Genomic DNA, 23494 nt, shown 5'->3' with positions numbered 1-23494 from the left:
GGCTGAAGCCAGTGCGATGTGACAAATTATGTGGGGGATGGGGTGGGTGAAGCAGAGGCAAAATGGAAAACAAGGGAGAATGGTAGCAAAGGAGGAAGAGGAGAGGAAAAAAGTGATGAGAGAGAAAGAGAGACAATCAAGAAATAAGAGGTACAGAACAGTGAAAAAATAATTAAAAAGATGAAATAAATAAAATAAAATTACAGAGCAGAATGAAATCAGAGGGGTCGAGATGGAATAATCATCTGAAGTTGTTGAATTCAGTGTTGAGACCGGCAGGCTGTAATGTGCCTAGTTGGAAGATGAGATGCTGTTCCTCCAGTTTGCGCTGAGCTTCACTGGAACATTGCAGCAGGCCATGGACAGACATATGGGCATGGGATCATGGGCATGGCTTGCCACTTCAACACACCGAAGTACGTGTGATAATAGTAAATCAAATAAAATAAAAATGTTTAAGATTGGAGGAGTTCATAGCTTGAGTAGGATATAACCTTTTCTTCCTATGGGGACTTCATAACAAAATTTCATGAGCTTAAAAAGAGAGCTAAGCTATTTGGAGTTAATGTCAGCGAGCACTTTTTCATGTAATGGACAGTGGAAATCTGGAATTCGCTTCTCTAAAAAGTTTTGAAGACTAGACCAACTGATATTTTCAAAATTGATAGTGATAGTTTTTTGCCAATAATTTTAAGGACTGTAGAACTAATACTTGTTGATAAATTAATGACAGATCCATTATTTTTGGAGCTTGAGTGGTGAATGGTCAACTTGTGTTCTTGTGTGCCTAATGACTTTTTGGTTTGAGTAATCAATTACTCAAAATTTTCTTCTCCTGTAGGAATCTATTTCAACATGCAGGTTTGCACAAAGAGTTGCACTTATCAAGAATGAAGCTACTCTGAATGAAGAAATTGATCCAAGACTGGTAAGCAAAGTCTGAGATAGTGATGTATTGAAATAAAAATTTCAGTCTCATGTTTCCATAGTGCAACGTAATCTCAGGAATTTTGGGTGAGAGAACCAGCACTGCTTCATTTAGACTACCATCCTTTCTTTGAATACTGCTTCCTGTATTAAGGATGGGTTCAGCAGTGACTTCACGATAAGGTATATTTACACCAGTAATTTGTTCATGATCATGCTTTTGGTGATAAAGTGATGCACAGCATTCATATTTTTCTGCAATTTAAATTCAGGATTGGAAGGATCAGTTATGTAGTTCTCCTGTTATTATAATAGATTTTAATCTGTCTAACGTTTTCTGGTTAACTACCTAGGTAAATGCTATGAAACTATCTGAACTCTATAAATTTAGATTGGAGCCAGAGAAATTTTGTGGAATTTCCCAGGTAGCAGGGGAAGTACTTATTGAAAGTTAAATTTCTCGTGTATATCCCAAGAAGATCTCTGCATCCAAACTTGTACTGGGTGCCAACAGGCATTGTCAGTTATATGCAGCCTTCAATGATCTTCGCATTACTGTGACAGAGGAAATTGGGAAATCTTGGGAGTTGTTTGCAGCATCATTGACTTAGGCAGGATCTGGGTCATCTGTTTTAAGAACAGATAACCTTTCTTTCTAATACCTCCCCTTGATTAGTTTTCATTCCATCCAGTTTCTGACCTATCTTTTCTGTGGCTTTAGTCCATTCCTTCCTTGGTATGTACTGACACAGAGTATTCAGTTTGTGCCTCAACCCTGCTGTATGCCTCGTGTATAAATCTCTTCTTTGATTCTTGATCAACCACTTCTCCTCTTTCTACTGGTTTACTACTTACAACCCTACAGAAGAAGCTGACAGTGACTTCTCTGACTGTCTCTTTACTTCTCTTACTGTCTTTTATAAGTTTGCTCTGATATTTTCATAGTGAGCCTGGTTGTGATCAATTGAACATCTGTCATTCTTCTCTTGTCGTTGATCCTGAACCATTTTATCACAACTGATAATAGTTTAATGGTCATCATTAGATTTTTGATTCCAGAATCTTATTAGATTCAAATTCCACTATTTACTGTGATTAAATTTGAACCCAGGCTCTCAAAATATCACCTGGGTCTCTGGATTACTAATCTAGCAAAAATATCACTCGGCCATTACCAGATTTGAAAGGTATCAAATTATTTCATCTATAAGGGCAGTCATTATTCTGTTCCTCCTTTTTCCTGCCAATCATTGATTCCAGTCGACTTCTGAAGAAGAGACATCTTGGACTCAAGATGTTAACTTTGTTTCTATCTCTCCACAGATGCTGCCAGACCTACTGAGGTTCTCCAACACTTTCTGTTTTTTTATCGATTCTAATTTTCCTGAGCCAACCTCTTATTGCATTCAAGTTGACCCTCTTCCAATTAAGTACATTACACTCTGCATTACACTTGTCCTTTTCTGTGCATAATCTAAACATACTGTTATTATTATACCTTATGTGTTTCCTGATTACATTCAACTCACTTGACATATAATGTTTTCCAAAAACCGGTCATACGTCCTACTTTCCTTGAGCTGGAAACTGACAGAACAGGAAAATTCTCTTGAATAAGTATCAGCAATGCTTACCCACCTCTGTTTTTACGCCATTAGTACGCAAGTATGTATTCAGATAATTAATGACCCGATCATCGCCACTCTACTTTTTGTACCTCACAGAATCTTAATATACAGAAGATCCTACACCAACAAAAATCTACAACTAGAGACCACTTACCACCAGAGGCTCATAGCTCTGAGTGTCAGTATCATTTCAGATGCTCTTCCAAGTTGTTTATAAAGATTGCGAGGTTTTTCACATCAAATATCCTCCCAGGCAGTGCATTGCAGCTTCCCACCAGCATATGGGTTAAAAACAAAGTCCTCGAGTCCCCCCAAAGTCCTGCCTTTCATCTTGAAATTATGCCACCTTGTTATTAGTTACACTGCACCTAAGTGGAACTGCTGCTTCCTGTCCATTCTATGCATGCCCTATATTAATTTATAACCTTAGTCAGGTTCCCTCTCAATCTTCTGAAGAAATCTTCATATCTAAACTGCTCAGTCCCAGGCAACCTCCTGGTGAATCCCCTCTGTACGCCCTCCAGTGCTTTTACATCCTATAGGTGTGGCTACCCGATCTGCCATAGTACTCCAGCTCTGGTCAACTAAGTTCCTTTAAATCTATACCACAAAAATGAAAATGTAAATGCACTTGGTTAGACTAGAAATATCTTTTTGCCCAACATGAACACAGTGGATTTAAATGGTGTCCTTTCTAAACTTCCTTTCAATGCTTTAAAACTACTGTTATACATGTAAAGCATAAGAGTTACATCTCAGTTGATCGAGAGGTACACATAACATAAATGGGAAATGCGTGCCAGTAGTGCTGCAGCTACAACCACCTGAGGTGTTAGACAATGAAAGCTAGTTCTTCCATATCAATGCATTAATGGTTTGCACTTTCATTTTATTGGGCATGCATTTTCACATACATAAGAACTAACGCTAAACATATGAGAATGATATGGATATGAGTGGCATGTCTGTTAGTTCTTCATGGGAGACTGGTTAGCAACGTTAGATCTCATGAATACAGGGAGAACTAGCCATTTGGATACAGAACTGGCTTGAAGGTAGAAAGCAGAGGATGGTGGTGGAGGGTTGCTTTTCAGGCTGGAGGTCCATGACCAGTGGTGTGCCACAGGAATCAGTGCCGAGTCTACTGCTTTTCATTATTTATGCAAATGATTTGGATGTACAGGCAAGTGCTAAAAGTTTGTAAGTCCATTCAGTATTCTAACAACAGTAGGCTAGAAACTGTTTTGAAACTGCCTGGTGCATGTGTTTAGGCTTCTGTACCTTCTTCCTACTGTAGAAAAGCATTGCCACACTGGAATGGATCTTTGAGAATGCTGGCGGGCCTGGTAGAGAAATTCTATAGATGGGAGGTTGGCCTTTGTGATTGTCCGGGCTGAGTTCACCACTATCTGTAACTGTCTCCGATCTTGAATGGTACAGTTGCCAAGGTGGTAAAAACAATGACTGCAGATGCTGGAAACCAGATTCTGGATTAGTGGTGCTGGAAGAGCACAGCAGTTTAGGCAGCATCCAAGGAGCTTCGAAATCGACGTTTCAGGTGAAGGGCTTTTGCCCGAAACGTCGATTTCGAAGCTCCTTGGATGCTGCCTGAACTGCTGGTACAGTTGCCATACAAGGTAGTGATAGATCCAGAGTTGAAAAGTGTGGCGCTGGAAAAGCACAGCAGGCTAGGCAGCATCCGAGGAGTAAGAGAATCAGCGTTTCGGGCATAAGCCCTTCTTCAGGAATGAGGCTGGTGTGCCAAGTGGGCTAAGATAAAAGGTTTGGGGGGTGGGGGGGGTGGGGGAGTTTGGGGGAGGGGCGCTGGGAATACGATAGGTGGAAGGAGGTGAGGGTGAGGGTGATAGGCCGGAGAGGGGGTGGGGGCGGAGAGGTCAGGAAGAAGATTGCAGGTCAAGAGGGCGGTGCTGAATCCGGGGGTTGGGACTGAGATAAGGTGGGGGGAGGGGAAATGAGGAAGCTGGAGAAATCTACATTCATCCCGTGTGGTTGGAGGGTTCCTCGGCAGAAGATGAGGCGCTCTTCCTCCAGGTGCCGTGTGGCCAGGGTCTGGCGATGGAGGAGGCCAAGGACCTGCATGTCCTTGGCGGAATGGGAGGGGGAGTTAAAGTGTTTAGCCACGGGGTGGTTGGGTTGGTTGGTGCGGATGTCCCAGAGGTGTTCCCTGAAACGTTCCACAAGTAGGCGGCCTGTCTCCCCAATGTAGAGGAGACCACATCAGGTACAGCGGATACAGTAAATGATGTGTGTGGAGGTGCAGGTGAATTTGTGACGGATATGGAAGGATTCATTGGGGCCTTGGAGGGAGGTGAGGGGGGAGGTGTGGGCGCAAGTTTTGCACTTCTTGCGGTTGCAGGGGAAGGTGCCGGGAGTGGAGATTGGGTTGGTGGGGAGTGTAGACCTGACGAGGGAGTCATGGAGGGAGTGGTCTTTCCGGAATGCTGATAGGGGTGGGGAGGAAAATAAATCCCTGGTGATGGGGTCTGTTTGGAGGTGGCGGAAATGACGGAGGATGATACGATGTATCCAGAGGTTGGTGGGGTGAAAGGTGAGGACCAGTGGGGTTCTGTCCTGGTTGTGATTGGAGCGGCGGGGTTCAAGGGCGGAGGTGTGGGAAATGGAGGAGATACGGTGGAGAGCATCTTCGACCACGTCGGAGGGGAAATTGCGGTCTTTGAAGAAGGAGGCCAGTTGGGCTGTTCGATATTGGAATTGGTCCTCCTGGGAGCAGATGCGGCGGAGGCGAAGGCATTGGGAATATGGGATGGCATTTTTACAGGGGGCAGGGTGGGAGGAGGTGTAATCTAGGTAGATCCAGACAGGATGCACTCGATGGCACACCTCTAAAAGTTGGCATGCCAAATTTTCTCAGCTGCCTGAGGAAGAAGAGACATTGTTGGGCCTGAGGAAGTGGTGGAAGCTGGCACAAGATTTAAAATACATCTGGATGGGTATATGAATAGGAAGGGTTTAGAGGGTTATGGGCCAAGTGCTGGCAAATCGGACTAGATTAGGTTTGGATATCTGGTTGGCATGGACAAGTTGAACCGAAGGGTCTGCTTCCGTTCTGTTCGTCTCTATGACTCTGTGAGTCTAGTGTATATTTCTTATAGTTGGTTTGAAAAATACCATGAGGTCTACTCTCTAAAATAAACCCACAATCAAGTCACCCCATAAATATATGCAAGATACAAATGGAGATGTGTGCAAAAATAGATAAATCTTTCTATGTGCTCTCATTCATTTTGTGGTTTGGAAATTAAAGAAAGTATTGGATCATTTCAGAATTCTCATGTTGTGTACACACCCAGATTGTATATTTGGAAAAGTGTTACTGCTTTTAGTAAATTGTAGTTTTTGTTTGTTCCTTGGCATAAGTTTTCTTGTTCAGTCATTTTTAATTGATTGTATGTCACTTAGCATCTCTGGAGTAATAATGGTATTTTGCCCAATATCTTCACATACATTTTAATTAACTTTGCTGGAAAAGAAATATGGCTGAATAATGTATATCATTATTAATAAACCAACCAATCATCAACTTGTGAGGGGATCAAAGATGAATTGCTGGTCAATTTGTGGTGATTCGCCTGAGAATTTCAAAAGTTTCACATTGTGCTTAGTCTCCCCTAAGTTTATGAAACAGTGTGTTTGTATGCTAATTTTCCATTGAACTCATCATAGCCAGTTTGCCTAGTAATTATCCAACCTAGGTACGCTGAACATGATAATTCCTAATACATAACTTTTTGCCTCTCTTGAGCAGAAAGTAAGCATCTGCAACTTTATTCCCTTGTATTGGAACTCTCACTGCACATTGCAAGTTCAGACTAGCAGCTGTGTTCTTTGTGACTCAGCTAGCTTGGTCAGTGATGGTTGTACCAAAACCATCCTTGGTGTCTGCTGCTGAAGCACTCCACCCAGAATGTATTGTTACCCTTATTACTTCATCCAGATTGTGATTTTTACCTTTGTATACGAACAGTGAGTAACCTGTTGAGGATGAAATAGGTCATTTTCTTGGCATGTATGATGTGAAGCAATGAGTCTTCATGGGGTTTGGAGTCATCCCATGACCCCATGCTAAACCAGTCTTCCTTTTCTGTGCGCAATAGCATCTCTGTTCTGGTGGCGTCTTCAAAGTTCGCTAATGTGATTTGGAGAGAATTGCAATTTTGGTCTTGTTTCTCAGTCTGAAGAACAGCCTTTGCAATGTTCATAGAAGTAACCAGCTGCTACTGAGTAGAGCTTTGTAAGGTCAGAAGGTGCTGGAGAAACTCAGCAGGTCAGGCAGCATTTCTAGGCAGGGAAACAGAGTTAACTTTTGAATCTAATATCATTCTTCTTTGGAACTCAACTGGGCTGGGTTTGCCCCCATTCAGAACAAAATAACTGGAGTGGAATTTATTTAAATCTATTTAGACATGTCATAAAATCTTGTTTTAAAGCAGAGGTTAAGAAATGGGTTTTGTGCTTTCTGATTGACAAAATGGTGCTTGGTATGCAAGAACAGAAAAGCAGTAACAAAGTTCAGTACATTGACAAATCTTTTCACATTTATGTTTCCATAAGATCATAAGATATAGGAACAGAATTAGTTCATTTGGCCCAGCAAGTCTGCTCTGCCATTCGATCATGGCTGAACTAATTTTCATATACTGGATTACTGGTGCTGGAAGAGCACAGCAGTTCAGGCAGCATCCAACGAGCAGCGAAATCGATTTCGCTGCTCGTTGGATGCTGCCTGAACTGCTGTGCTCTTCCAGCACCACTAATCCAGTACTTGGTTTCCAGCATCTGCAGTTATTGTTTTTACCCCTGAACTAATTTTCAACCTATTCTCCTGACTTCACCATTTAATTCATGATCTCACAAGTGATTAAAAACCTATCCATCTCTATCTTAAAGGCTTGGCCTCCACAGCCTTCTGTGGCAAAGAGTTCCACTGATTCATCACAGTCTGATGAAGAAATTCCTTCTCATCTCAGTTCTAAAACATCGTCCCTTCATTCTGAGGCTGTGTCCTCAGGTACTAATCTCTCCTACTGCTGGAAATGTCTTCTCCATGTCCACTCTATTCCAGCCTCTGTAAGCTTCACCACTATCCTCCTAAATGTCATTGAATATAACCTCAGTCTTCAACCGCTCCTTATAGGACAAGCCCTTCATTTCCAGGATCATTTTTGCAAACCTCCAAGTCAACGCACCCTTCCTTGGATATGAAGCCAAAATGGGGCGGCATGGTGGCTCAGTGGTTAGCACTGCTGCTTCACAGTGCTAGGGTCCCAGGTTCGGTTCCAACCTTGGGTGACTGTCTGTGTGGAGTTTGCACATTCTCCCCGTATCTGTGTGGGTTTCATTTGAGGCTCCGGTTTCTTCCCACATTCCAAAAACGTGCAGGTCAGGTGAATTGACCATGCTAAATTGTCCATAGTTGTTAGGAGCATTAGTCAGAGGGGGGTGGGTTACTCTTCAGAGGGTCGGTGTGGACTTGTTGGGCCAAAGGGTCTGTTTCCACACTGTAGGGAATCTAATCACTGTAGGGATTCTAATCTCATCTACTCACAATATTCCAAATCCAGTTTGACTAGAGCCTTAAACATCCTCAGATGTAGAGCCATGCTCTTGTATTCTAGTCCTCTCTAAATGAATGCATGTTGACCTTACATGAATCCTGAACCATGACTTTCTAAGTCCCTTTGTTCTTCAGATTTCCAAAGCTTTTCCCCTTGTAGAAAATAACCTCTGTTCTACGGAAGTGCATTTTCCCACACACTTTCCCATATTATATTCTATCTGCCACTTCTTTACCCACTCTCCTAGCTTGTCAAAGTCCTTCTGTTGCCTCCCCATTTCCTCACCACTATCTGTCCTTCCACTTGTCTTTGTGTGATATGCAACCTTAGCAACAATGTCCTCAGTTCCTTTGTCCAGAATGTTAATGTATAACATGAATAGTTGCGGAATTCATTAGTCACTGGCTGCCATCCTGAAAAAGATCCCTTTATTCCCACTCTCCACCTTTTTCCAGTCAACCAATCCTCTATCCCATAACACGCTGGGCTTTTATCCTTTTCAGCAACCTCCTGTGTGGTACCTTGTCAAAGACCTTCTGAGGGAATCCAAATAGATCACATCCATTGGGGCTCTCCTTTTAATACGAGGTTCTAAATCTTACCAATGACTGAGGTCAGGCTAAACAGCCTATAACTTTCCGTCATCTGCATCCCTTCCTTCTTAAATAGGGGTATTAATCAACTCTTTTACAGCCCTTTGGGAACCCCCCTGACTGCAGTGATTTCTAAAAGATCACCACCAATGCAACTTCAATCTCCTCAGCTATTACCTTCAGAACCCTATGGTGTGGTTCAAGTAGTCCGGGTGAATTATCCACCTTGAGACCCTTCAGCTTCCCCAGCATCTACTCTTTAGTGATGGCCACTACACTCACCCCTGCCCCCATCTGTTTTGAAGCTCTGGTATGTTACTTGTGTCTTTCACTTTGAACTTGATGCAAAGTACCTGTTTGGCTCTTCCGCCATTTCTTTGTTCCCCGTTACTACTTCTCCAACCTCACTTTCCAGTTGTCCACTGTTAACTCTTGCTTCTCTTGTACCTTGTTATATATCTAAACAAAGACTCCTGCAATCTTTTATATTACTGACTAGCTTGCCCTTATATTTCATCATCTCCCCCATATTGCTTTTTTCATTGTCCTCTGCTGGTTTTTAAAGGCTTCCAAATCCTCTGGCTTCCCACTAATCTTCACCAGATTGTATGATTTTTCTTTATGCTGTCCTTGACTTTCCTTGTCAGCCATGGTTGCTTCATCCTTCTTTGAGTATGTTTCTTCTTCCTTTGTATGAATTTCAGCTGTGCTTCCTAAATTGCCTGCAAAATCCCCTGCTCTTCCTACCCCACCATCTTCCCTGCTGGGCTGCCCTTCCAATCAACTCTGGCCAGGTACACCCTCATAGCTTTGTAGCACTCAATTGTAATACACGTTACATCTGACTCCAGCTCCTCCCTCTCAAACTGCAGGGTGAATTCTATCATATTATAGTCACTGGCCCATAGGGTTTCCTTTACCTTAAGCTCCCTAATCAAGTCTGCCTTGTTTTACATGACCAAATCAAAATTGCCTGTTCCTTGGTGAGGTCTACCACAAGCTGCTCCAAAAAAGCACCTTGTAGACATTTCATAAATTCCTTTCCTTGGGATCTGTCACCAATCTGATTTTCTGAGTCCAACGGCATATTGAAGTCCTCTATGATTATTGCAATAGTGTCTTTCTCACATGTCTTTTCCATCTCCTGATTTATTTTCTGCCCCACATCCTTATTACTGATGGTGGGGAGGGAGGCGGGGGGGGGGGGGGCGGGGGGGGGGAGGTGGGGGGTGGGGAGCACCTGTGCATAACTACAATCAGGGGAGGTGGTGACCTAGTGGTATTATCACTGGACTGTTAATCCAGTGACCCAGGTTCTCTAATCCTGCCATGGCAGATGGCTGAGTTTGAATTCAATAAAAAAGTCAGGTGTTAAGGGTCTAATGATGACCAATTGTCAAATATATTGCCTTTTATCAGGAAGACCTCATCTGGTTCAGTGACGTCCCTTAGGGAAGGAAACCGCTATCCTTACCTGTTTTGGCCAGTCCCACAACAATGTTATTGACTCCTAGCTGCCCTCTCGCAATTAGGGATATACAATAAATGCTGGCCCAGCGATGCCCTCATCCTGTGAATGGATAAAAAATAATCACGGTCTTTGCCTCTTCAGTTTGTTTGAGGACATTTAATTCTTACTCGGGTACCTTCCTATAAAAGCCAGATATCTTGCAGTGACTTATTGATTTGATTAAGCTTGATTATGTGAGCACAAGCAGTGAATCTCAGCCAAGTATTTAAGAATTCATAGCTTCACTTAATATCAATGTTCACTCATCATTAACTAGGAGCACTTGATAGTAATCAGAAACAGAAACCGCAGCATACATTCTGCCACGTATCTCAGGAGGTGTTGAGGCACATTGTGGGATGCTTCCTGCCATCTCTGTTGGAACTGGCTAATTGAACACAGAAGCCCCCAGAAAAATCCTTGAAGTTTCATTGTCTGCACAGACCCACTACTTATTGTGTTAACCAGCAGAGCATTTTAAGGTGCTAAAAACAAATTCTGGTAAAGTTCCAAGTTCTGCACATTCGTATTCTTTACTGTAGTACCACGTTACTGGGCGAGTAATCCAGGGAATGAGTTCACCATGTGGCATCTGTGGTGGTGAAGCATTTGCCGGGGTGACTCAGGATCCCACTGTGACATTACAGTCTCAGATGCTAAAAGATGGACTATTCATTGACCTGAGCCTGTTTTCTCTGAGCCTGCTTGGTCATCTGAGTTTTTGTTCCTACTCAGCTCTTCCAATGCCCTTCTGAACAATCAGGTTACGGCGATCATCAAGGTAATTGAAGAGTTTGAATTTAATTTTAAAAAATGGAATTTACAAAAAAAAGTACACTATAAGTGACCATTAAGGTATTGGATGTTGTACAAATCCAACTGCTTCATGTTCCTTTAGGAAAGGAAATTTCCCATCATTCTATGGACTGATCTATAGCTGATTTCAGTCCCATGCCAACATGGTTAACTTTTAGCTGTTCTGCAAAATGGCCTAACAATCCCACAATTGTATGACATTATTATAAACAATAATAAAAGATAGTAGCGGCTCAAGAAAAGGAATCATCACCAACTTCTCAAGGCAGTTAAGAATGGATAATAAAAATCTTCCAGCCATTGCTTGAGGGTGAATTTAAAAAGTGCCAAATTATGATGTCGACAGCAGTTTATATTGCACCTTTAAGCACCCCAAGGTTCTTCACAGGAGCATTATAAAGCAACATCTGGCACTGAATGCTGTAAAAGTGACATTATGTTGGATTACTAAAACTCCATATGCAACTGTATGTCTGTCTGTTTGTTTATATCTCTCAATCTGTCTCATGGGGGGAGTTGCCTGATCATTTGTGGACTGTTGCTAACTAGTTAGTGATTCCACAATTATAGAAGATCAGTTTAGAATCAACTGTGTCACCAAAATTATGAACTGTTCTCAGGGAGAGAGATGAAGTCAGTAGCTAGTGAATAGAGTTTGAAGCAGGAACTGAAAATCTGAGTGAACTCAGCATACATGTGAAAACTAGCACTGTGCCTTCAGATGCTATTGCTGAGGGATAGGATATCGATGAGAGATATGAAGGGACTGTAACATGATCTTTGGGAGACATGGGAGGGAAAAATTGCAGCAGCAGGAGCAAGAAGAGAAGTCAGAGCAAGTGATTTTCTGGTTTTGATGAGATGGATAAGGTTAGAATGTGAGAGCAGTGCCGGTCAGCTGGACAGTCATGAAGAATGTCGAAGAGTGTGGTGACGGAAAAGCACAGCCGGTCAGGCAGCATCGGAGGAGCAGGAGAATTGGCGTTTTGAGCATAAGCTCTTCATCAGGAATGAGGGGGTGGCCCAAGGAGGCTGAGAGATAAATGGGAGGGGAATGGGGCTGGCCGGGGGTGGGGGTGGGGGTGAAAGGTAGCTGAGAATGCGATAGATAGATAAAGTTGGGGGTGAAGGTGATAGGTTGGAGAGGACTGTCGAGTGGATAGATGGGAAGGAAGATGGACAGGTAGGACAAGTCAAGAGGATGTTGCCGAGTTGGAAGGTTGGATCTGGGATAAGGTGGGGGGAGGGAAAATGAGGAAACTGGGGAAATCCACATTGATGCCGACTGGTTGGATGGTCCCAAGGCGCAAGATGAGTGCTCTTCCTCCAGGCGTTGGGTGGTAAGGACAGTAGAGGGAGACCCTTGGTGGAGTGGGAGGGGGAGTTAAAGTGATCGGCCACAGGGTGTGGAATTATTTCATGCATGCATCCCGGACATGTTCTCTGAAGCGTTCCACAGGTATGCGTCCTGTCTCCCCAGTGTAGAGGAGACAACATCAGGAGCAACGGATACAGTAGATGACGTGTGTGGAAGTACAGGTAAATCTCTGATGGATATGAAAGGCTCCTTTGGGGCCTTCGACGGAAGTAAGGGGGTGGTGGAGGGAGTTGCAGGCACCGGCATAGTATGGTCACCCATGTTAAAGGCAGCAGTCAGATTGAGAAGGATGAGGAGAATTATAAGGTACAGAAGGGTTGTTCACACCAGCAAGACTACACTGAGTTATCACAGTCCTGGAGTATGAAATTTAATGAGAACCAATTCGCTGTGGCATGGGTGGAAACCTGCAAATATGGAATTCTTGGAAAGATGGGCATCATTTACACTTAAGGATTTTGGAGAGGAAAGGGAAGTTAAAGGCAGTCTGCTGTTTGCAAAGCTGTTGGAGGTTAGGTATTTTTCTTCAGGAGAATGTTGATGACATTGGATTTAAAGGAGAGAGCCCCAAGTTTGAAGACAGAAGTGCTTACCATATTACCAACTTCAGCAGTAAATTATTTTCACGGGCAACTGACTACATTTGTCTTCCCACTAGCTGTATGTTTCTAAGCTTTGACTGCGATATGAACTTTTGACTGTTGTCATCAACAAGATTGCCTATTTTCATCTCTGTATTATTGCCAGACTCTGCCTCTGCTTCGGCTCACTTGATGAAACCCTCATCTATGTTTATTATCTCTTGATTTAACTCGAGCAGTGCTACTCCTGGTCACCTTCCCACACTCTAATGTTTATGAGTCGAGAATGTGGTGCTGGAAAAACACAGCAAGTCAGGCAGCATCCGAGAAGCAGGAGAATCGAAGTTTCAGGCATAAGCCCTTCATCAGGCTGTTGTGGTTCTGTTCGCCGAGCTGGGAATTTGTCTTGCAAACGTTTCGTCCCCTGTCTAGGTGACATCCTCAGTGCTTGGGAGCCTCCTGTGAAGCGCTTCTGTGCTGTTTCCTCCGGCATTTATAGTGGCCTGTCTCTGCCGCTTCCGGTTGTCAGTTCGAGCTGTCCACTGTAGTGGCCGGTATATTGGGTCCAGGTCGATGTGTTTGTTGATAGAGTCTGTGGATGAGTGCCATCATCATGTGGCTCTCATCCACAGACTCTATCAACAAACACATTGACCTGGACCCAATATACCGGCCACTACAGCGGGCAGCTCGTACTGACAACCGGAAGCAGCAGAGACAGGCCACTATAAATGCCGGAGGAAACATCATAGAAGCGCTTCACAGGAGGCTCCCAAGCACTGAGGATGTCACCTAGACAGGGGACGAAACGTTTGCAAGACAAATTCCCAGCTCGGCGAACAGAACTACAACAACGAGCACCCGAGCTACAAATCTTCTACCAAACTTTGAACCTTCATCAGGCTCTTGCTTGACCTGGCAAAAGTGAGAACTGCAGATGCTGGAAACCAGAGTTTAGCTCAGAGTGGTGCTGGAAAAGCACAGCAGGTCAGGCAGCATCTGAGGAGCAGGAAAATCGACGTTTCGCGCAAAAGACCTTCATCATGTACCCTCCCCCCCACTTCCCCAGATAATCTCTTCAACAATGTCCTGTACAGGGCAGAGTGGGAATTTGTCAAAAATTTGCAGTAAGAGGTTGTGTGTGTGGCTACACATGGTGTGCTATTTTGAGACTCATGCCCCAAAGGCAGCAGCAGTCTTGTTTTTGGTGTCCCGTCTCCTGAACGGGCAGCGGGCTTAGCAAGTGCTTGCTCTGTCAATCCCATTGAAATGAAGCAGCAGCGGGCAGAGACTTCCGAAATGCTGCAGGTTCATTTTACACGAATGCGTTTTTGCTTGAGATAGAGGGAACAAGGCAGGTAGAGGGCAGAAAAAGCGAACTTCAGAAAACTCAGAGTCTCGGAGGAGAGGCATTGAATTAGTTACCAAAATAATCAATTATCTGAACGAAATACTGCCCACCCATCTCATTCGGATAATCGAGGTTCCTCTGTACTCTCTTACTTGCTCCCGGATAAAACTTTACAATTTTGACCTTGATTTCAATTTCCTATCCGCTAGATTCTCAATCCTCGACAGTATCTGTGTTTTGTTAATCTAGTCCTTTGAGCATCACCAGTTTTGGTTCACTCTTAATCGCTGGACCTGTCTTCAGTTGGCTAGGATCTAAGCCCTGGAATTCTTTCCCTAGTCTTCTCCACCTCGTTGCCCCTCTTTCCTGTTAATGAGGTTGCTTGAAACATATCCCTTTGATCAAGGTTTTGGTCATTTGCCTTAATATCAATTTGTGACTTGGCACCAACTTTTATTCTAAAATGCTTCTGTGAAGAGCCTTGAAAGAATTTCTTATATTAAGGGTAATTCATAACTGCTTCCAAATTCAGCAGGTAATAGGGAAGGCAAATGGATTGTTAGCCTTTTTTTCAAAAGAAATGAAGCATAACAATAGGGAGTCTTGCCATAACTATACAAGGGTACTAGTCAGACCACAGTTGGAATACTTTGTTTTTATTTACTTGTGGGATGTGGGTGTTGCTGGCTGCAGCATGGTCAGCCGGGGTGGTCAGGCTTGTGGATCTTGGGAAGGAGGTAGAACCGGGCAGTGCGGGGTTCCCGGACTATGAGGTTGGAAGCCGTGGGTGGGAGATCTCCTGAGGTGATGAGGTTCTGTATGGTCTGGGAGTTGATGGTTTGGTGATCGGGGGGTGGGGTCATGGTCGAGGGGGCAGTAGGAAGAGGTGTTCTCGAGTTGACGTTTGGCTTCAGTGGTGTAGAGGTCAGTGCGCCAGACTACCACTGCGCCCCCTTTATCCGCTGGCTTGATGGTGAGGTTGGGATTGGAGCAGATGGATTGGAGGGCTGTGTGTGGTGAGGGTGAGAGGTTGGAGTGGGGGAGGGAGGTAGACAGGTTGAGGCGGTTAATGTCCCGACGGCAGTTGGAAATGAAGAGGTCGAGGGCAGGTAATAGGCCAGCCCGGGGTGTCCAGGTGGATGCAGTGTGTTGGAGGTGAGCGAAGGGATCCTCGGAAGGTGGGCGGGAGTCCTGATTGTGAAAGTAAGCTCGGAGGCGGAGGTGACGGAAGACTTGTTCGACATCACGGCATGTATTAAATTCATTGATGCGTGGACGGAGGGGGATGAAGGTGAGTCCTTTGCTGAGGACTGATCGTTCGTCCTCAGTGAGTGGGAGGTCTGGAGGGATGGTGAAAACTCGGCAGGGCTGGGAGCTGGGATCAGGTGTGGGTGTAGAGCTGGGAGTGGGGGGGAACCTGTAACTGGAGTGGGTGTGATGGTGGGGGGAATGGGGGTGGAATCATGAGCAGGGGTAGTGTTCCCCTCGGGGTTCTAGGGGGTGGGGATAGTGACAGTGGAGTCTGTGGGGGGCATGTTAGCAGATTGCAGGTGAGTGGCGCTGGTGGGAGCGGAAGTGGTGGTGACCATGGCAGTAGGGGTGGCGGAAGTCACTGAGCATGTGGCATCAGCGATGATGTGAAGGGCAGAAGTGATGTCAGGTGTGATGCTGCACTTCTTTTTCCAGAATTGCACAGCAGATGACCAACCCTTGTTAATATTCTCTGACTCACAGGGAATTGTCTATCTCCCTTTTTAGTTATGTTGTACATTATTACTGAGGCTGTGGCAGATTTTTATTCTTTTGAGGGAAAAAAAGGTGGCATTTATTATTTGTTGGACAACTAATTACTAGAGCTAAGTTATAACCTGAATGTAGATTCACAAAGATTTCTTGAGGCTTTTTGTATATTGAACCACAGCTTTCCAGCCTTTTAACTTGATCAGAAATAGCAGACTGTCAGCACCATTATCATACTGTGTGGTAGGTTAGGATATTTGTGAGAAGTAACCCAAGGATCAGATATGGTGTGATAAGAGATGGATGGTTCAGCAATGCAGAAGAAAATTTTTTAAGTTTGTTTCTTAACCACTTCCTTTTCAGAAATCATTTCATTCATTCTTCTTCAGGCATTGTTATGGTCAGAACTGGTTTTGACCTATCCACCATGTTCCATTCGTAATGAACAATTTGTTTTTGTAGCTGACAAAATAAGTTAATGTTTAATATTCATGTTCAGATGAGATGAGGTTTTGATTTCAATTGTTAACTCAGATATTGTTGATGGTGGCAAGGTGAGCAGTTTTGCCTGTAGAGGGAACTCTTTAAGTTCCTTCTCAGCAGAAACAAAATCCTTCAGGCTGCGTCTCAAAGGCTCAAACAATGCTTTAGAAACCGAGAACCTGCTATAATGTGATTCATATCATGGGATTTATGTTAAAAGTCAAAAGTTCCAAACCATTAGACAGAATAATAATACAATCAAAACCAATACAGTCAATTCAAATAAACTAAATATTATTTCTTCTGCAAACAGAAATGTTAATATACAGTTATAATAGGTCATTATTGAATGGATTTGTCTTGTATCGAGTAATTTTCAGCCTAATTTATTCTTCGCCTCTCTTTGCCACGTACAGAATATTCTGAAGATATGTCACCTACATAACAATTTTTGTTTGTTGGCTTCCGACCATCTCGGTTGTTCTAGGCTGTGAGTAACTAGGAAGTTACTGGATGCTAAATCTAACATCAATCAGCATTTGGACCTGCAAATAAACTACAGCGGTTCAGGAACACAGCTCACCACTTCCTTCTCAAAGGCAACTAGGGATGGTCAATAAATGGGGGCCCAGCCAGAGATGCCCATGTCCAATGAGTGAATACATTTTTTTCAAAAGTTAATACAACTTTGAATTGTTTGTATATGAATGTATTTGTACTTTAAAATTAGAGTTCATCCGAATTAGCAAGTATATTTATTTTTATGGCACATGCAGCTGTATGAATGCATGTGTGAATATAATTTAAAATCAAATCCACTCGTTGGATAATTATCTTCTACAATTTTCGTTAAATTGTAAATTATATCACCATTGAGACATGCACTTCACATGCACAGTGTCTGGTTTTTGTTAACAGACAACAAATGTAATGTTCCCAATCTGGCAATGTGCTAACTGAAGGAATGTTTCCTGTTTATATCTGTAGAATGAGGTTGTGGAGGCGCGGTGGGGAGTGCCATTGGCAATGGGGTTGTGGGCAATTCCTGGGATGACTGGAGGAGCCAGACATTACTGTGTGGATAAATCTGCATGTAGTAATTGAACTTTGCAGTTGCCTGACTAACCATGCGAAACATATTTTGGTGTGCCTCTGGCAGGATTCCCACTACCATTTATGCAGTGGGTATTAGAGTGGGTAGGGAAAGAAATGGTCTTGCAGCATCTGAGTGCATCCTGGGAGAAGCAAAAATATTTTGAATTCCAGTAAATTGGTAAAATGTCCTGAATGTGGAACTGCCAAGTGTTGTGTTCAAGCCTTTAATATTCGCTTATAAGTTAGATTTGTCGAGCTGGGAAATTTGGAAACTGCCGTGGTCTGCCTGATGCAAATTTGACCCAGGTGATAGGGCCACCTCTGTAACCTGGGACTGAGTCAGAGCTATAAAGAAATAAAAATGAACTCTTGCATCAGCTTATCGCTTCACCAACACCCCACCTATATACACACACATACATACACACACTCACAATCACCTATACACTTGCACACACCTCAGCTTATGTCCCATCCATGCCAACTTCTGCCCTCCCATTCATCCCCCAAAGTCCATATAAATCACATTCATCGGCATTCCCCCATTCACCGTCTTAGTCACTGTTTCAAAAAATTAAGTGAGGTTTATCAGGCATAAATCGATGCTGTTCTCCCTGATTGATTGAATAATTTCAAAGCATTCAGGCCTTCCTTGTTTTTTGACTCCATCAATTTCCACATCACAGATGCTAATTGGTATGCAGGATTAATGACATAACCTTGCAAAAGTGCCCACTAGATGAAGTCCACTCGAACTTCAAACAAGCACTACAACCGATCAAGGACAGTAGTGGGAGACTGTGTATTGAGTCGGAAGAGATAGGAGAGGTCTTGAACAAGTACTTCTCTTCAGTATTTATGATATTTATGAACGAGAGGGACCGTATTGTTGAAGAGGAGAGTGTGAAACGGACTGTTAAGCTAGAAGAGATACTTGTTAGGAAGGAAGATGTGTTGGACATTTTGAACAACTTGAGGATAGACAGGTCCCCCGGGCCTGACGGGATATATTCTAGGATTATGTGGGAAGCAAGAGAGGAAATTGCAGTACCGTTGGCAATGATCTTCTCGTCTTCACTGGCAACGGGGGTGTTACAGGGGACTGGAGAGTAGCGAATGTTGTGCCCCTGTTCAAAAAAGGGAATAGGGATAACCCTGGGAATTACAGGCCAGTTAGTCTTACTTCTGTGGTAGGCAAAGTAATGGAAAGGGTACTGAGGGATAGGATTTATGAGTATCTGGAAAGACACTGCTTGATTAGGGACAGCCAACACGGATTTGTGAAGGGTAGGTCTTGCCTTACAAGTCTTATTGAATTCTTCGAGGAGGTGACCAAGCATGTGGATGAGGGTAGAGCAGTGGATGTAGTGTACATGGATTTTAGTAAGGCATTTGATAAGGTTCCCCATGGTAGGCTTATGCGGAAAGTCAGGAGGCATGGGATAGAGGGAAATTTGGCCAATTGGATAGAAAACTGGCTAACCGGTCGAAGTCAGAGAGTGGTGGTAGATGGTAAATATTCAGCCTGGAGCCCAGTTACAAGTGGAGTTCCGCAGGGATCAGTTCTGGGTCCTCTGCTGTTTGTAATTTTTATTAATGACTTGGATGAGGGAGTCGAAGGGTGGGTCAGTAAATTTGCAGATGATACAAAGATAGGTGGAGTTGTGGACAGTGAGGAGGGCATTTGTCGTTTGCAAAGGGACTTAGATATGATGCAGAGCTGGGCTGAGGAGTGGCAGATGGAGTTCAACCCTGCCAAGTGTGAGGTTGTCCATTTTGGAAGAACAAATAAGAATGCGGAATACAGGGTTAATGGTAGGGTTCTTAGTCAGGTGGAGGAACAGAGGGATCTTGGGGTCTATGTACATAGATCTTTGAAAGTTGCCACTCAGGTGGATAGAGTTTGCAAGAAGGCCTATGGAGTATTATTGTTCATTAGCAGAGGGATTGAATTCAAGAGTCATGAAGTGATGTTGCAGCTGTACAGGACTTTGGTTAGGCCACATTTGGAGTACTGTGTGCAGTTCTGGTCGCCTCACTTTAGGAAAGATGTGGAAGTTTTGGAGAGGGTGCAGAGAAGATTTACCAGGATGTTGCCTGGAATGGAGAATAGGTCGTACGTGGATAGGTTGAGAGTTCTCGGCCTTTTCTTGTTGGAACGGCGAAGGATGAGGGGTGACTTGATAGAGGTTTATAAGATGATCAGAGGAATAGATAGAGTAGACAGTCAGAAACTTTTTCCCCGGGTACAACAGAGTGTTACAAGGGGACATAAATTTAAGGTGAAGGGTGGAAGGTATAGGGGAGATGTCAGGGGTGGGTTCTTTACCCAGAGAGTGGTGGGGGCATGGAATGCGCTGCCCGTGGGAGTGGTAGAGTCAGAATCATTGGCGACCTTTAAGCGGCATTTGGATAGGTACATGGATGGGTGCTTAATCTCGGTTAGAAGTTCGGCACAACATCGTGGGCCTAAGGGCCTGTTCTGTGCTGTATTGTTCTATGTTCTATGTTCTATGTTCTAACTGGCATTACATAAGTGGAGCGTATGAGTTGCAGGATATTATGATGGAAATGGACACCTCCACCAGTCTGCCTGAACTTGGGAAACACCACTTGAGTGCATATCCTCACTTAAGACACATCCTCAACAGTGGGACTCTAGGTCAGCCCACAGCAAAACCCCAAAATAAAGCCAAGCCTTGATCAATGTTTAAAATTTTCTTAAGCATCAGGGCTGACAATCCATTGCATCCTTGTTTGGTCTCAAAACAGCAAAAGATTTCCATTAGACCTAAATTGAGTAAGAGAACTCATAGGCTGGTATCCAGTTAAATTGCTTCATAGCATCCAAATCCGAACCAGTCAAAATAAACATCTGATTGACTGGTCATTCAGTTCTAATGGAGGTCAATACTGGCACGGCCATTTCAGTGATCATAGAACCAATTTTTTCACAAAATTAGCTCTGGACTTCAACCCTTTAGGTTTGTGCAAGACCTTGGCTAGACTACTGAGGAACCTTAACAGAATAAGGATACAACTTTGGTTCTAATCTCATAAGAAAAGCAGCTGGTTCAGTTACCAATTATTGTGTAAAAGGCTTGGGGAGAAAGTGAGGACTGCAAATGCTGGAGATCAGAGCTGAAAATGTGTTGCTGGAAAAGCGCAGCAGGTCAGGCAGCATCCAAGGAACAGGAGAATCGACGTTTCGGGCTTAAGCCCTTCTTTAGGAATGAGGAAAGTGTGTCCAGTGGCAAAATTGGTTGAGATTTACCGAGCTTGGCCCAACAATTTTTGATTTGAAATGGCTGCCTGAGTGAAGTCCTAATTAAAACCCAGATGTTTTTCAGGAAAGTCTGGGGACTATCAAAGGAACCAAGGTCACCTTGCATGTTGACCAGGAAGCAATTCCGTGATTCTGCAAGGCATGCCCAGTGCTATTTTCCTTATAGGCAAAAGTTGAGGCAGGAAAAGCCTTGAAAGTGACAGAATCATCAAACCAGTCCAGTTTGCGGAATGGGCAGCACCAGTGATACCGATTGTGAAACCAGATGGGTTGGTTCGCCTTTATGGGGAGTTTTAAAAAAACGATAAACCACTTTTTGCAGCTGGATAAATACCCATTCCTTTGCATAGAGGATTTATACGCAAAGCTGGTGGGTTAGGTGGCCAAGTATACTTGCAGTTGCAGTTAGATAAAGAGTCCCAGATGTATGCTACAATTAATACCCATAAGGGTTTGTACCAACATACAAGACTGCCATTTGGGTTATTGTCAGCCTGTGCATTTATTCAGTGGATGATGGAGAACATTTTACAAGGTCCATTCCAAGTCGCCACTGCTGGCACATAGACTACCGGTGGTAACACCACTGGAAGACTCTATAATGGTTTTAAATTTTCTGGTCCTATTTCCTGTCAGAGCTAACAATATCAGACTTTGGATGCAGAAAGATCTGGCCCTGGCCAAAGTGAAACAGCTGGTGGTGATGGGGGAACCAAAGGGTCACCACAACCAGAATTGAAACCTTTTTGGACCAGCTCAGACCAGATTACAGTAGAGGACGACATATATTATGCAGAACAACAGTGATTGTCCTTGTAAAGGTTGAACCAGAGTCATCGAGAGATTTGCAAATTGAAGATTTTGGTGAACAGGTATGTCTGGTGGCCAGGATTTGATGCAGACATAGCTATGTTGGTGGGGCAGTGCCCAGAGTGCCACTAATGACACAAATTACTGCCAGCAGTTCCCCACATTCGTGAGAATGGCCGGGTAAACTCTGGACTGGGTTACATGTCGGTTATGGCAATGTTCTTAGTCATTGTAAACATCCACACAAAGTGTTTTGGCATGCATAGATTTCACTCAGAAAACACGGCAACAATGATAGAAAAACTGTACATATCTCTGCAATGCTTATACCTTGGATGGGTATATGAATAGGAAGGGTTTGGAGGGATATGGGCCAGGTGCTGGCAGGTGGGACTAGATTGGGTTGGGATATCTGGTCGGCATGGACGAGTTGGACTGAAGGGTCTGTTTCCATGTTGTTCATCTCTATGACTCTATGACTATAATACTTGTACTCCCAAAAGTGTTGGCCCCAGACAACAGGTCGACATTCACAAGCAGGGGATTTGAGTATTTCCTAAAGACGAATAACATTTGACATATAAACACAACTACATGCCACCAATCATCCAACTGTCTGACAGAAAGAGCAGTCCAGACTTTGATGGCAGACTTAAAGAAACAGCCTATAGCTTCATTAGATATCAAACTGTCCTGTTTGATTATTGGACCATCCCTCATGCAGATATAGCTCCAGCAGAATTGCTGAGTGGGAAGAAGACTCTGCGCCAGGTTAAATCTGATCATCCTGGACCTGTGAGAGGAAGGTGAACTGGCATCAGGAATGCTAATGCCAGACACAAAGCTCCGCTAGGCATGAGAGACTGTTTATGTCAGGGGACCAAGTTAAATGTAGGAACCATGATGGCCCATGATGGTCGATGCAAAGTCAGGTCCAGTGACATATAAATTTCGAGTAGGTGCAATAGTCCTGAACAATTCATGGACCATGTGGAAGCTGGAAACTGACAAACAGGACAGGAGCAAAATGTGCCTGGCTCCACAAGACAGTCAGGCAGCATCAAAGGAACAGGAGAATCGACGTTTTGGGCATAAACCCTTCTTCAGGAATGAGGAGGGTGTGCCAAGCAGGCTAAGATAAAAGATAGGGAGGAGAGACTTGGGGGAGGGGCGTTGGGAATTCGATAGGTGAAAGGAGATTAAGGTGAGGGTTCTCCGTCACTATAAAGCATTGGAGAGACCTCGGAATCTGAGATGGACATGGCAGATGTTGCCGTCTCGATGCTGAAGAGAATAAATTTCTTCCGAGACACTACAAGTGTTCAGAGGCAAGTTACTATGCATATCACACTGCTTGAATCTGATGCAGAGTTGGAGGATGGTCATCCAGTATTAAAATGCAGTGTGGGAGAGTTACAAGAAAAAGAACCGGCCTATATCCTTGGACCCAGAAAGGGAGGGATGTAGTGATTGTAACAACATCAGCCAAGTGGACCTCATAGAATATGAGTTCCATGATTGAGGTTGTTAATCTGGTCCAATCAGGTAGCCCTGGCTGACAGATTAAAAACTGGAGTGTCACATATTCTGATAGTCTGGGAGTTGACTCTGACGAAGCTTCAGCAGAGTCGAGATTGTGGTGATGGAAAAGCACAGCAGGTCAGGCAGCATCCGAGGAGCAGGAGAATTGACGTTTCGG

At 43.8% G+C, this 23494-nt stretch overlaps 1 protein-coding gene across 2 annotated transcripts in view; it reads left to right on the top strand.

The window, feature by feature from the left end:
* kif6 (kinesin family member 6) overlaps positions 1–23494 on the top strand; it is a 567232-nt gene that overhangs the window by 173114 nt on the left and 370624 nt on the right. For both annotated transcript variants that reach the window (XM_072551042.1, XM_072551033.1), the window contains one exon: positions 842–928. In XM_072551042.1, coding sequence (XP_072407143.1) covers positions 842–928 — 87 coding nt within the window. The remainder of the gene's footprint in view (positions 1–841; positions 929–23494) is intronic.

Source organism: Chiloscyllium punctatum, chromosome 3, assembly GCF_047496795.1.
Source record: "Chiloscyllium punctatum isolate Juve2018m chromosome 3, sChiPun1.3, whole genome shotgun sequence".
Taxonomy (NCBI): domain Eukaryota; kingdom Metazoa; phylum Chordata; class Chondrichthyes; order Orectolobiformes; family Hemiscylliidae; genus Chiloscyllium; species Chiloscyllium punctatum.
Note: the sequence above shows the minus strand (reverse complement) of the source record. Positions and strands in the feature narration are given on the sequence as shown.